This window comes from Tasmannia lanceolata, unplaced genomic scaffold (genome assembly GCF_043159265.1).
Source record: "Tasmannia lanceolata isolate RefF3 unplaced genomic scaffold, GAP_Taslan_0.1 ptg000012l, whole genome shotgun sequence".
NCBI lineage: Eukaryota > Viridiplantae > Streptophyta > Magnoliopsida > Canellales > Winteraceae > Tasmannia > Tasmannia lanceolata.
In genome coordinates, this window is record NW_027518689.1 from 43,559,354 (window position 1) to 43,574,401 (window position 15,048).

Sequence of the window (15,048 nt, forward strand, 5' to 3'; positions counted from 1 at the left end):
ATCGTAGGGTTGGGATGATCCTATGGATCTGATTTTTTGTAGACACCCTATCTATGTGAGGGCCTTTAAAGTGGATGGCTTGGATCATATGAGAGAACGGTTCCTACACATATGTGTAGAGAGTTCTCTACACACTAGCTTAAAATACAGTGGGGGCCCACATTGTTTGGGTGATCCAAACCATTCATTTTTAAGGCCCTCACATAGATAGGGTGTCCACAAAAAATCAGATCAATAGGATCATCCTAACCATTCGAACTGTGGAGGCAAAAAATGGACTAATTTGTGAAGGTTTAAAGACATCCATTTTACCCCCATAAATTGTAAGGTTGGGATGATCCTATGGATCTGATTTTTTGTAGACACCCTATCTATGTGAGGGCCTTTGAAATGGATGGCTTGGATCACCCAAACAATGTGGGCCCCCACTGTATTTTAAGCTAGTGTGTACATATGTGTAGGAACCGTTTTCTCATATATATATATATATATATATATATATATATATATATATATATATATATATATATATATATAAGGCAAATATATATATATATATATATATATTATATACTATACGTACTATATATAAAGGCAAAATGATGGGTTAATGTGTTCCACCCTTTGCCGTTATTTCCGCTTGTGTCCCACCTTTTGATACACACGTCAGCATTACTCTTTTACCATTAAACCCTTTGATGGGTTAATGTGTTCCACCCTTTGTCATTATTTTCGCTTGTGTCCCACTGCCATAATTCCAATTGTATCCCACATGTAAGGGCATTTGTGTCATTTGCCGTTATTTCTGCTTGCTCCCACCTTTTGATACACACGTTAGCATTACTCTTTTACCATTAAGCTTTGCTGATATCTAACATCTACCTCTATGAGAAATTATTTGAGGGTAAAATCGTAATCTACATACGAAAAGTACCGACACAGGGTACCTGTCTATGACAATTACGGCAAAAAACTACCAAGAAGAGGCAAAGACATATGACAATGACGAAAGAACTAATTTATATTACTCATGCAGGACACTTGCAAAATATTGATGGATTTCAGGCACCTGAAGAGGAACAATAATTATGGAAACCCCTATCAATTGGAGGGCTACATCAGCCTATATCGATTGGAGGGCAAGGATCAACCTCTGGAAATGGTTTTACGGGCATAACCGATTGATGTTGTGTTCAATCACATGGACGGTTTAGATCAACCTATAACCCTCTATAGATCGGAGGGTTCTGATCAACCTATGAAAATTATTTTTGGGGCACAACCTATGTAGGAAGTGGCCCATCCAAAAGAAATTTCTTTTCTTTTTATCTAGGATTTACACGTTAGCATTACTCTTTTACCATTAACCCCTTTGCTGATATCTAACATCTATCTCTATGAGAAATTATTTCAGGGTAAAATTGTAATCTACATAGGAAAAGTACCGACACAGGGTACGGGCCATACCATACATTTTAATAGAGTGAGGTGTGCGATCATCAAAATACAGTTAGTAGTGCCATTATAAAATATGGTAGTGAGGACATTAGCAGTGTATATAATTTCAAACCGTCGTTGTTACTCGGATGTTCCCACGCAGGTCGGGTTCAACCCGAATTTGGGTTGGGTTGGGTTAAACTTTTTCGCAAATCGGATTGGGTTGGGTTGCAAAAAATCAACCCCAATTGGAAATCGGGTTGGGTCTGGTTGGGCTGTCGGGCAACCCGACCCGACCCGACCCGAAATCCGAATTTGGGTTCCATCAGAAGAAGTTCTGTATATTTGTGTTTTTCTTTTTCAACATTGAAATAGTCTCCACAGTCCACAATGGACGGTTTGGATAATCCTATGGTGCGGGCCATACCGTACTTGAAAAAGTGAGAAGTGTGATCATCAAAATATAGTAGTGCGGATAATATTTTCCTTTGTTAATTATTAGTCCCTATTTGGTTTGGATTTTGAGAATCGATTGTCAGTTAAAAACTGATTATTGGTGACTCACTATTGGTTCTCAAAATCCAAAACAACCCGGCTTGAGTTGAGGTGGTCAACAATTGGTACCATATCAAATCGGGTCAACCGGACCCAACCCAACCCGAATTGGGTCAGGTTGACACCCAAGTTGCCCTCCTAACGATGACAAAAAAACTACTTTTCCTGATTCACTGTGTGCGGGTCAAATTATAGAAATGTTAATATTACGAATGCATGACACCTGTAAAAATATTGACGAATTCTGGACACCTTAAGAGGAACAACAATCATGGAAACCTCTATAGATTGGAGGGCTAGGATCAGCCTATGGAAATGATTTTACGGGCACAACCTATTGATGTTGTATTCCGTCACATGGACAGTTTAGATCAACCTATAATGTGGTATGTACAATTTTAAATGGATAGCACGTTGGCATTTTTACTAGTAAAGAATAAAGCAAGAGCATATATATCAAAAAGACGAAAACCCCACAGGAAATCAGACAAGCAGATAAAATAAATTGAGTCTTCTGCATCAAACACGAAAACATTAAAAACCCTACAAAAAAGAAAAAACGGAAAATTAAAATTAAAGCAGGATGAAAATGAAATTCCTTAAAATACAAAGAGTTTTTTCGTTTCCCTTATCTTCACCATGTTCTGATCTCCTTGCGCATGCCTTCTATCCCCACTGAATAAGCTAAAATCCCAAGGGAAATTTTTTTTCCGCAACAACCAAACATGGCCCAAGAACACTTCTGGAGTTAAAATCACACATGGTGGGATAGGCAGGAATTGACTGATTGGTGGTGGCCCACCGCAATGGTATCTCTTATCAGGTATGACGTGGCTCGTGCCTTTTATTTGTTTTTATTCCATGCAGTGGGATCTGAAAATGATATTTTCACCTCCTTTTATTTGTTTTTCCCCCCTAAAATTGACCTAATTTTCATACCATTTTGTTTTAGTCTACTAATATTAGCACTACATATCTACAATTTTATGATTATTACATTAACTCATCTTGTCCTCTATTATTTCAATCTCTGTCCAATGGTTATTACTTTAGCTCGATCTGAGTTTGTGCAATTATTGAAACATTGGCCATGTTTTCACCCCAGCTGCAGTACGCATTCGCGACGGGTGGAATTATCATTTCACAAAAACGAAATGTCTAAAAGGCCCGTGCCACGTGTCAGGCACAAAAAACCTGAAAACATGTCATCTCGCACTTGCAAGCCTCCCTAGCGTAAAAAGGAAGATGATTTTTCACCCTCCTAGGATTATGCGCCCCCTTTTTAACGGAATTGTTGGGCAGATTTTAACGCTTTTTGACGTCAAATCACGTTACCAGAGGGGCGCATAATCCTGCAGGGGGTGAAAAAATCATCTCCCGTAAAAAAATGGTACTTTGTCCATCCGACACTTTTGATTCCTTGTCTGCCAAAAAAACTGAAAAGGCCTCTACTCGACACTCGTTATCTGCAGTTCTGCACTTCCTCCCCCACTCTCAACCCCAATACTCTATTTTTCACCCCACAAAACCCTAATTTCTCCCAAAAACTCATACCTTCTACCAATCTACCATGGCTTCTTCCCAAAATAAACCCTACAAAACCCTAACAAAAGATCATTAAAACACCCCCTCTCTCCCCCCTCTCTCCACAGAGAATGCCGAAGAGCGATGGCGATTCAAACCCTAATCCTAACCCTAACCCTAGCAAAGGAGAAACCCCACCGCTTCTTAAAAAATCCCGAACAATTTCCGCAGACGGCCGTACACCTCCGCACTTCCACGGCCCGCTCTTCCCGGCCGTTCGCCGGATCTCCACATCTCCTCCTTCCTCCGGTCGTCTCACCATCGACGATCCGCCGGAAAATTCTAATGGCGGAATTTCCGATCGAGACTGGTACTATCCTTCTTTCCTCGGCCCACACTCATCCAGAAATCGCGTTAGTATTAAGGCAACGAAATCTCAGGCCAAATCGCCAAAGATCGATTTGCCCCCTTTGCCCCCTCGCCGTTCCCCAACACCTACTAGGAAAGAATTTGGGGATTTTCACCTGTCGAATTACTCTCCTAATAAGGGTTTGATTGTTTCAGAAGAAAAACAGAAAGCTGAAGAAGTGGAAATTAAGTCAGTTTTTGAGAGTTCTTCTTTATCTAAGGAAGAAGCTCATGTAGGTGGGAGGAGGGTTAGGCAATTGGATACTTCTCTAACCTTTTTGTTGGTGAGTGAGATTTTCAGTTTTGGGTCGTTTGGATACATAGATTTTATAATCCAGGAATGTAGCATATTGAATTTTACAAGGCTAAAACCTGAATTTTCCAATCCTGAGAATGTACAATCCATGTTTTGGCTTATAAAATACTACAGGTTTTAGCTTATAGAATCCAGGTTTTTACAACCCTAGATTATAAAATCCATGTATCCAAACGGCCCATTTGAGTTTGTGTTTTTGACGATTTGTTAGTTTTCAGCTCGTGATTCAGTTGCTTCTCATTGCAGCTTGTTGTCACTTGTATATTATCCGTGTCATTTGCGGCTTCACTAAGGATCAAGGTCGTGGAACTTGAGGTGTGGGTTTTGGGTTTTAAATGTGTGAATTTTAGCTTCCAATTTTGGTTTTCTGATTTGCTTTTGTGATGGGGTATTTGGTTGTTTGAAAAAAAATGGGGTATGAGTGTGATTGCTTTTGTTTTGGTGGCAGGAAGAGATTGTTAACCTTCGTAGGTTATGTAACAGAAATAATGTTGTTGTTCCTGACGGCGTCAAAGTTTTGCAGCATGATGATAGCAATTTCTTTTTTAATGTTGGTAATATTGACATTAGAACCGTTGCTCTGTATACGGTGGTAATCACACTTGTGACACCATTCTTGTTGTATAAATATCTTGACAATCTTCCCCAAATAAGAACTTCCTCCAAGAGAAAGAATAACGAGGAGGAGGTTCCCTTGAAGAAAAGGATCGCATACAGGGTGGATGTTTTCTTCTCTGTGTACCCGTATGCGAAGCTGCTTGCTCTTCTCTTTGCTACAATACTTCTTATTTGTTTTGGTGGGTTGGCATTGTTTTCCGTTAGCGATGGTAGCCTTTCTGAGGCTCTCTGGCTTTCTTGGACTTTTGTGGCGGACTCCGGGAATCATGCAGATAGGGTGGACACTGGTCCAAGGATCGTTTCGGTCTCTATAAGTTCAGGGGGCATGCTGATATTTGCAATGATGCTTGGTCTTGTTTCTGATGCAATATCAGAGAAAGTGGATTCGTGGAGGAAAGGGAAGAGTGAAGTCATTGAGAGTAACCACATACTAATCCTTGGATGGAGTGACAAACTGGTATTCAACTCTTACATACTTCTTTTTGTATAGTAATCTTGGAAATGAGTTTAATTGGAAGAACCTGATTTTGAGATGTCGATTGTTCATATTGTAGATATGAATGTAGTACATCTGTCTTGTTGTGATGTCAGAGCTTCCAGTGTGAAGAGAATGCCATATTTTATAGATTGTGTCTACTTGGTTAATATTTTAATGTCATGTCTAAAAACCATGTTGAACTCAATGGCTTTCTGCAGGAGTTATTTGTTACTTTACTAACTGAAACTCTAGCTAATATGATTATGTCAGATAATGTTGTGTTTGAAGAATTGTTCCCTAGTTACCTTGACAAACCATGAGTCAGAAGTGTATCCTAAATGTATATAAAAACAGAGGCGTTCTGCTATTTTTTTAAAATGGTATTTTTCTGGGTAGGTAAGCTGGGACTTGAACCTCCAACCTACATGTTGAACAACAAAGCCTTGACCATTGAGCTAGAGGCTTAATCCCAAGCGTTCCCTAAATGCTTTAGAAGCCTTTCCCGCATCCTTCAGGTGCATTTCTCTTGCATTTCGAGTGTGTTTCCTTGTGTTTCGTATTTATCCCACTTACGCTTCTCTATCGTTTCCCAAACGTCTCTAACGCATTTTGTAAGACATTTCTTAATGTGTTTCTCATATTATTTCCAATCGCTTACACGCTTCCCTTTTTCCCTTATTTTCCCCCGTGTTTCCCACATTTATTTCACATTTGGCTTCTGATATTAATGACCCTATGTGATATATACACTAACGAGAAATAATAGTCTTTTTTCTTAATCATTATAAAATGAACATTAGCTACGAATGACATATATTGAACCTAGAAATTGGTAATATATTTTCTTTTTGATCTTTTGTAATCAAAATAAGATAGGCATTGGTTCCCCAAAATAGGTATTTGTGACACTAACTAAGTAGGCTATCGACTCTGTGTATAGCTTCCCCTCCTCTGCCAGTGTCGTTGACTCCACACTTACTACCAATGCTGCCTTCGCCTCATCCAAATTGACACCAGTTGTGATATATAGATCCCCTATGGTTGCTAAATCTCCCTCATCTTCTTCTTCGCCAATGGCTATGCTCCCTGTAATTGCTTTGTTGCATGATGCCCTGATGCAAGAACTCATGCTCGGGATCATTTGACGGATTTTTTCCATGCTCATCAATCTCTCTTTGGATTGCTGCTGCTCATCCAATTAGGGTAAATCAATTTCCCCTTAAATTGGTTCCCCCAATATATGATTTCCCCTTAAAATCAATTTCATGGCTGCCAGATGACCCTTAAATTATGTTGTTATTAGTGGTCTTTGTTTCTTGACCTTATGTTCGTTATGCAATCAATAACAGGTGAATAATTCAATGGGAGCTCATGGTTTCTGTAGCTTTTTGGTCAAGAGCTCATGGCTTGTTTGGTGCATGATGAATTGGATGGTCCAAAATTTTCTAAAATGCAACTACAACGAAAATGCAGCAATTAGTTTTTTATTTTATTTTTTCAAATTCTTCTTCTTCTATTGTACTACAAGACCATTTTTGATTTTTTTCCCTAAATCTTCCAAACAAAAATTAACTTCTCTCCCTCTTGTCAAGCTTTTGGATCAGGCGTTAGGTCCAAGAAAAACCTCGGTTAAGTAGGGATTGGTTATAGGAAACTAAAATTACCTTCTCAGTTAAGTAGGGGTTGGCTATAGGAAACTAAGGCTGCATTCTTTAACCATTCGTGTGATTTTCTTTCTAAAATTCAGAATAATTTTTTTATCCTTCAGAGTCCATTGGAATCAGGATTGTGTTTTTTAATTACCTCAAATCCAAGGATTCTCAATTTTGTGCTGCGGTGGGCTAAAAAACATGGCTTCTTTCTATAGGGAGAGACATCGAAAAAGTTGGAGAGTGGGGTTCTTGATTTTGTGCAGCTGTTGAGGTGGAAAACGTGGTTTCCCTGTATAGGGTGACCCGCGTAAAAGTTGGAGAGTGGAGATATGGGAAGATCATGAGATACATACTCAACTCAACTCAACTCAACTAAGCCTTTGTCCCAAACTAGTTGGGGTCGGCTAATGAATCCTTTAGAAAATTTTCATGAAGAAGGTCAAAGGATCTACCCGGCTCAAATTGACTAAGTCTAATCCTGACACTAGTTGGGTTCATCTACATGGATCATTTTCTTCCATTCTATCCTATCCAAGGTCATGTTTTCCGTTATGTTCCTAGCCCTCGAGTCTTTCCTCATTGTTTCTACCCAAGTTGTTTTCGGTCTGCCCCTAACTCTTTTTACTCCATCAACTTGGCACGGGTCACTTCTTCTCACTGGAGCATCCAAAGGCCTACGTTGGATATGCCCAAACCATCTTAAGCGGTGCTCTCTCATCTTCTCCTCAATTGGTGCCACCCCCACCTTTTTACAGATGTTTGCATTTTTAATTCGTCCTAACCTTGTGTGACCGCACGTCCATCTAAGAAACTTTAGCTCCAGAAAATAAAGCCTAAAAATTAGGATGAATCCTTAGGCAAATTGTTGAAATCTTTAAGGAACAAAATTCTCATTATTTTTAGTCTTAAAAAAAACACTCTGTGGGAAGGTTAAAGAACGCACCCTAAGCGTTTGGTTGGGTATGGGCATAAAACATGCTTTGTTAAAAGTTGTAGAAATATGTATTGAGGATATTTTTGTCATTTGACCTTCATATGCATTGTTTTTTCTTTTGAGATTGTACCTTCATGTGTATTGTTGAAGAGGTTAAATTAGATAGGTTGCACTCATTAATCCTTTTAAAGCCAATTAGGGTTAGTCATTTTGTTAATTTGATATGGCCCATCTTTTGAAGGCCTTAGTGATATCTCTTGTTATTATGTTTTGTTGAAATTTTTTCATCCCCTCTCTAATTTTCTTTCTCTGCACTCTTCATCTGTCGTTTCTTCTATGTTTTGCATGTAGGATATAGTGTTGGGATGCATATTCTCTCTAACACGGTACGAGTGCATGACGATCAAACATTCAAAGACGATGTCTTTCTTCTTTCATCTTGACTTCTCCTCCATCAGATTCATACAATCGAGGGTCTTAACCAATATTGGTGGCTATTCTCTCCCCCCCCCCCTCTTTTGTCCTGCGGTCTGTGTTGCACGACCCCAAACACGGTACATTCGTAATTCGTAAAAACTCCCTCGCATCATCGTTGACACCCCCGAGTCGACTCTCTTTTGCCTTGCCATGTTATTGTCCGTGTCCACTTTTTGCCCTACAAAATCAATCAAAACTCCTTTGACTCCCCCAATTTATGTCCGCGTCAACCGAGTACTCGACTGCGTTGTGTCGAGTCGAGTAGGATTTGCTTTGGCCATAGTTTGACCCGTTTCTGTGTTTTGAAACACTGTCTGGATCGCTAAAAATGGCGACCCCACTGTACTACGTGGTGAAGTATTTTTCTATTTGCTTTCGTGGTAAAGTATTTTATGGTTGCTTTCTTTTAGGACTGAGTATGGGATATATGCTGGTACTTTATTTAGTGATATTTTGAGATCTTCAAATTTTATATATTTTGGTTTGGAACCGGAACATTCTTTTTGAATAAATTATGTCACACCCGCATGCCAGGCTCACCATCATACCTCGTACCCATTCTCGTGCCGCGTACGGAAACTAACCACGTTGCTGGTTACATGGAGTACGTTCCTGGTAACATTGAGTAGAAGTTGCTGCAAAAAAATGGCCTAGATCTGCTGCTTCACAGAATGATAAATGACCACAAAAAGATAATTCCTGGACTGAAGTGAAAACAGTTTTTGAGTTATGACTTCATAAGTGCAAATAATCATGTTTTCTATATTCCTTGTAGGATAAAAAATTCAATATCAATTTCGAGTGAATGTTCAAAGTGTCTTTCATTCATTTGTTTTTGTATCTGTATTTTGTTACTACTCAATGTTACTAGAGTCGCTACCTCCCTCCTCTAATTGTCCCATGATCTGGATTGCACGACCCTGAGCATTGTACGCTTGCTATCCAGACTGCTAAAAATGGCATCCTCGTCGTCCCGGACTACAATAAACTCACCAATCCAGCTTTGTAAGAGGGAACACTTCGGTGGACAAGGGAAAGACAGGTGTACACTACCTTACTAGTTTGATCATTTATCATATTTTTATCTTTTTATTTTAAAACCGTGTGATTTTTTGTTTGTTTGTTTTTTAGGATTGAGAATGCAATATATTTTGGTATTTTATTTAGTGATATTTTGAAATCTTCAAATTTTATATATTTTGATTTGGAACGAGAACTTTATTTTTGAATAAATATATATGGCATACCCCCATCACACTGCGTACCGACCTAACCATCGTACCACGTATCCTTTCCCGTACCCGTACCGACGTAACCATGTTCCAGGTAACATTGGTCTTAACTTCTCTGCTTAGAAAGTCATTGGGGCCTTCGACTTTATCAATCAAAACTCTAAATCCTCTTCCTTTCCAATTCAAAATCCCTAATCACCCTACAACCTAACTTCATAACCCTTATTCCCCATAGCCCCATTTTTTAAAATCCTAACCGATCAACTCCACCAATCAAAACACTAAACTCCTTTCCAATTTTAAAACCCTAATCACCCTCCACCTTGTCTTAGAAATCGTAAGTCCCCATAAGGCCATAACCTTAGCCTTGAAAACCCTATCCCATAAACTCCACCATCTGAAACCCTAAAACCCATCCTTTCCCATTCGAAAACCCCATCCCTTTCTCTTCATTCAAAATTCAGACACCCACCTCTATCAATTCACAACCCTAACCTTGATCCATAAGAACCGTATATTTTCATCTTTTCTATTCAAAATCCACCCACGCTATCTTCTATCCTTTCGTAAGCATAATCGGAACAAAACCTTAATCCCCACCTTATACATCATTTGAAACCCTAGTCTGCCTAAGTTACCTTTTGACAATACCCCGCTTCATTTGAAATCCCCTATGATTTGTGAACATGGACACGAGTGTCATGTGTTGACACGGACACGGACACGGAAACCCCCCAAAATTTAGAAACGGGGAGACGGCTAAAGTAGAAAATATATAATCATAATTTGTGGATACGGATTAGTGTGTCGAAACCGATACGAGTTGTCTGACATGGCAACATCTAAAAATCTAGAAATAGTGACACGTACGTACATATAAATTTATTGATTACTATTATAATTTGTAACAATATAAATAGGGAAATGTTATCAGCACTACTGTATTTTGATGATGGCACTCCTCACTAGGGCTGTTCATTATTCGGGTTTAACCGAAATAACCGACCGAACCGAATTCGTTCGGTTATTTCGGTTCGGTTGGAAGATCAATCGGTTCGGTTTCGGTTTTCATGGATGCCAAATTTCGGTTTTCGGTTTCGGTTATCTCAAAAAACAATTCGGTTAACCGAAATAATGATAAAAATCATTATTTTTTCAAAAAAATGTGTGATACGGGCACTCCAAAGGATGATCAAAACCGTCCATTTGATTGATCACAACTTAATTAGGTTGTGCTTCAAAAATCATTTCTATTGGATGATCCTAGCCCTCCGATCGAAACCAAGATTTTGCATTTTTCCCTCTTTTTTTCCCACTATTCGGTTATTCAGTTTATTCGGTTATAACCGAATAACCGAATATTTAATCGGTTCGGTTTTGAAAATTTTCGGTTCTGTTTCGGTTACCGAAATTTGATAACCGAAATTATTTCGGTTATCAAATTTCGGTTATAACCGAATAACCACCCCTACTCCTCACTTTATTAAAAGTACGGTATGGCCCGCACCATAGGATGATCCAAACCGTCCATTAGATGGGCCACAGCCTAAATAGGTTGTGCCCCAAAAATCATTTCCAAAGATCGGAGGGTTAGGATCAACCTATGGAAATGATTTTTGGGGCACAACCTATTTAGGCTGTGGCCATCTAATGGACGGTTTGGATCATCCTATGGTGCGGGCCATACCGTACTTTTAATAAAGTGAGGAGTGCCATCATCAAAATACAGTAGTGCTGATAATAAAAGAGCTAAAAGAAGAGTTAAAGAAATAAATATTAGTTAAAGAAGAGTTAATAATAAAAGAGATAAACACAATATTCTATAATAAAATAGAATGTCACACTTGATATGGTACAAAAATGTGTCCACACGCCCACATTAAGTCTGACACTTCTAGCAGTACATTTAAAATTGTCCAAAGGAGTGTCGACTCGTGTGGAAACGCGTGCCGTGTCAGACACGGCAAGACACATGTGTCAGCAATAAATTCAAAGTGTCGGCTAAATCATCGGAAATCTCTCTTTCCTCATTCTTCTCAGTCGGAACGCTAAACCTTTTTTCCCCTATTCAAAATCCCTCCGATCATTTTCACTTTCACCATTCGCAATCCTACATTCAACTCCATTGGCCAACTCTTGGGTTTCTTTGTGATCCGTGGCATTTAATGTGTTCCATTTCTGGGTTTGCAGCAATTTCTATTTATTTTATGCTAATTAAAGGAGGATGCTCTACATGTAATATAATTAATCTTAACAACCTCATTAATTAGGATGGTTATGTGAAACTGTTATACTAACATATCTGGACTATCGAGCTTCGTATGAGGGTTGTTTCTTACTCGTTGTGGGCCGTTTTGCATCCTTTTGGACTGACTGTTGTTCCAAGATATTACCTGTTTCCCTGTTTCATGGACCATTGTGCCTTGAAGACGAGTGTTTCTTGCTCATTTTTTGGGGCTGCTACACATCTGTATGGACTTCTGTTTCCCATTCTAAAATCTAAACTGCTGCAGAGTTCTTTGTTTTTGTGGGCCACCTTCTCTGAATGACTGATGATACTGTCTATGCTAGATGAATTGCTGAAGGATCCCTGACGCAGAGCTGAAAGGCATAACCTTCTGCAGAGGATATTGCTCGGTGAACCAAAGAGGGCTATTCTAGTCAATATCCCTATTAAGGGGTATTTTCGTCATTTCTTATCAGTAGGCTCAATATAAATTGCAAGGTCGTTTCATTTCAGGGACTTTTGGCAAATCATAAAGAAGGATCTGGATCATTTTGGGTTTGGGAAGAACTCCAACAAGCTGGAGGAGTTCAAATTCAGGAAATTGGAGAATTAGAAGGCCATTGAAAATAGATCACCTTCATCTCATTAATTTCTTGAAGATCCTTGTTGCAAACAAGGAATCCGCTATTCTTAGAAACTTCGGTAAGCTCTTCTTGTCCCCACGATTGGAGCACATTTACTGAGTTTCTACTCTATCCATCTATCGCTGCCTATCGATTGAGATTTCTACACATTCTGTAAAAAAGAAAAGAAAAGACAACTCTGGCCAGTTTTGAAAGGAATCTAATGGATCATCTCTTCATGAGTTTCTGTCCTTTTTCATGAAGTTCGTGTTATCAGAAAGATGTCGAATTCATTCGCACAACGATCAGTAGCTTAATTGTATGAAAGTTGTCTTTCATGTTTTCAGCTTTGTAAATTGAGATGTTAAAGGGAACTTGGTGCCAAGAGAAAAAATATTCTGCCTCTAATCTGCTTCTTTGAATGCCTAAGCCAAGGTGCTTATTATGCTTTGTTTGATAAGTAGTCCTCTATGGAGAATTTGAGTGCACAGCTGTATTTTAGAATCTAACTCAAAAACCATTTCCATCAACATCATAAACACAACTGCCTAGTGTTTGTTAAAAGGCCCAACTGGGATGCTTGGGGAACTCAAATGAGATTATAAGAATATTGTCTTGTTATTGTTGGTAAGAAGGTCTGAGCCAATACATGATAGCCTATTGAATTAAGCTACCACAGGGAGTCCAACATCTTTTTGAAGGAAGGCCAACATTAAAATTCAGTTTCCTAAATCCTTAGCCCAGTACCTTTGCTTCAGCTTGGGTAAAGAATCCTTCAACAAGCACACGGAACTAGGCTCAAGAGTCCTTTGTGAGTGAATTTCACAACCACCACATAGAGCTCTTCATCAATCCCCCATCAGAGTTCTTTAGTTTTGGGTTTTCTTTCCTTTCATTGTTATTGTTTTCATACTTTCGCTATAGTTGGTGTTTTTTCAATCCACTGCATCTGACCATGTCGAAGACTTGATGAAAAATCATCACTTTTATGTATATTGCTGACTAGATATGGTTTCTTGTTTTACTGGTAACTTGAGAACAGGGTTCACTTCTCAAACAACTAGCAATAGCAAATAAGAGCCTTGGTGGTGGTGTAGTTGTGGTGCTTGCAGAAAGGGACAAGGAAGAAATGGAGATGGACATAGCAAAACTAGAATTTGATTTTATGGGAACTTCTGTCATATGTAGGAGTGGCAGTCCTCTTATACTAGCCGACTTAAAAAAGGTACATCCAAATGATTTGATTCTCTTTGAAAGAACCTCCAATTATACTGTCATTTTGGTGTGTATTTTTTGTCACGTCTTTTCCTTATTGAGGTTGATTGAATGATTGGTAGTTTGGTACATGCCATCACTTGGTATAAACTTTCATTTGCCTGTCTACAAATTGTCTAAGCCACGTGCCCTATTTTTTTGCTTTTCTACAGGTATCAGTGTCTAAAGCACGAGCCATCATTGTATTGGCAGCTGATGAAAATGCAGATCAGGTTTGTTTTCATTTTCTAGGCTTTTGCATGCAGAATTGAATGTTTTATGAGTTCTTGCACGAGATTGTAATTCTTACAAGAATTTGGATCCTTCTCACATAGAGTGATGCACGTGCTTTGAGGGTTGTGTTGAGCCTCACTGGAGTAAAGGAAGGTTTGAGGGGTCATGTTGTTGTAGAAATGAGTGATCTTGACAACGAGCCTTTAGTTAAGCTTGTTGGAGGGGAACTCATTGAAACAGTTGTTGCTCATGATGTGATTGGACGATTGATGATACAGTGTGCTCTGCAACCTGGCCTTGCACAGGTTAGTTGAATAATTAGTTTTCTTTGGAAGTTGTTATGAAAGACACACTGGATTAGTTGAGTTTTTCATGGTCTTATATTTTCCCAATATCCATATTATTTGTGGAAAATCATTTCTGTAACACGTGTTGAATCACTCTATTTGCTTATTAATCATAACTGTATAATTTTTTTCACTCCAAAAACAAGACAATTCAATATGTTTTTGAACATTTAGATTTTGATTAGACCTATAGCTATCAAAATCTCTTCTTTTTATAAAAACTAATTGGCTTTGTCCATATTTTAGTATTAGTGGAGTAATGTTTTTCATAATGTTCTTGTCAGATCCAAATGTATACCATGTGCTGAGTCACAAGTGGTTTCCTCCTAGATCATACTTTGTCTTCTTGTTTTAAAATGAACTAGAAATGTTCAACTTTTTACTTCTCACTTCCTCCCAAATATCAGATGATGAGGTTTGTTTGATGAAAGATATCGAGAATGATTATCGTATTAAAATTATAATTGCCTTGATGTTAAATAGAGAAGTATACATCTAGAAGCATATTTTCCTTAACTTCTCACGAGAATCTTTATGATCTAGCCATCTGGATCTGACGGCATTTATGATGCACAAGATCACTGTTTTTACTTTGTAATTTGCCTCCGCGCTGTTAAAAAACTCTGGTGTTTGTTCCCTCAGTGTCTGAACCATTTTCTGGTAGTTTTTTTTAGTTTGAAAAATCTTGGCTTATTTTTTTTTTTTTGTCTTTAATCTTGCTTATGGATTTTA

The 15,048-nt window shown here is 38.5% G+C and overlaps 1 protein-coding gene across 3 annotated transcripts in view; it reads left to right on the forward strand.

The window, feature by feature from the left end:
- Nucleotides 1-3,428: 3,428 nt before the first annotated feature.
- Nucleotides 3,429-15,048, forward strand: part of LOC143888313 (ion channel protein) — a 54,065-nt gene continuing 42,445 nt past the window's right edge. For 2 of the 3 annotated variants that reach the window (XM_077392686.1, XM_077392687.1), the window contains exons 1-6: nt 3,430-4,208; nt 4,487-4,555; nt 4,689-5,315; nt 13,524-13,706; nt 13,909-13,968; nt 14,071-14,274. In XM_077392686.1, coding sequence (XP_077248801.1) covers nt 3,648-4,208; nt 4,487-4,555; nt 4,689-5,315; nt 13,524-13,706; nt 13,909-13,968; nt 14,071-14,274 — 1,704 coding nt within the window. In that variant the 5' untranslated portion in view covers nt 3,430-3,647. Of the gene's footprint in view, nt 4,209-4,486; nt 4,556-4,688; nt 5,316-13,523; nt 13,707-13,908; nt 13,969-14,070; nt 14,275-15,048 lie in introns of all 3 variants that reach the window. The other variant, XM_077392688.1, reaches the window with a different exon arrangement.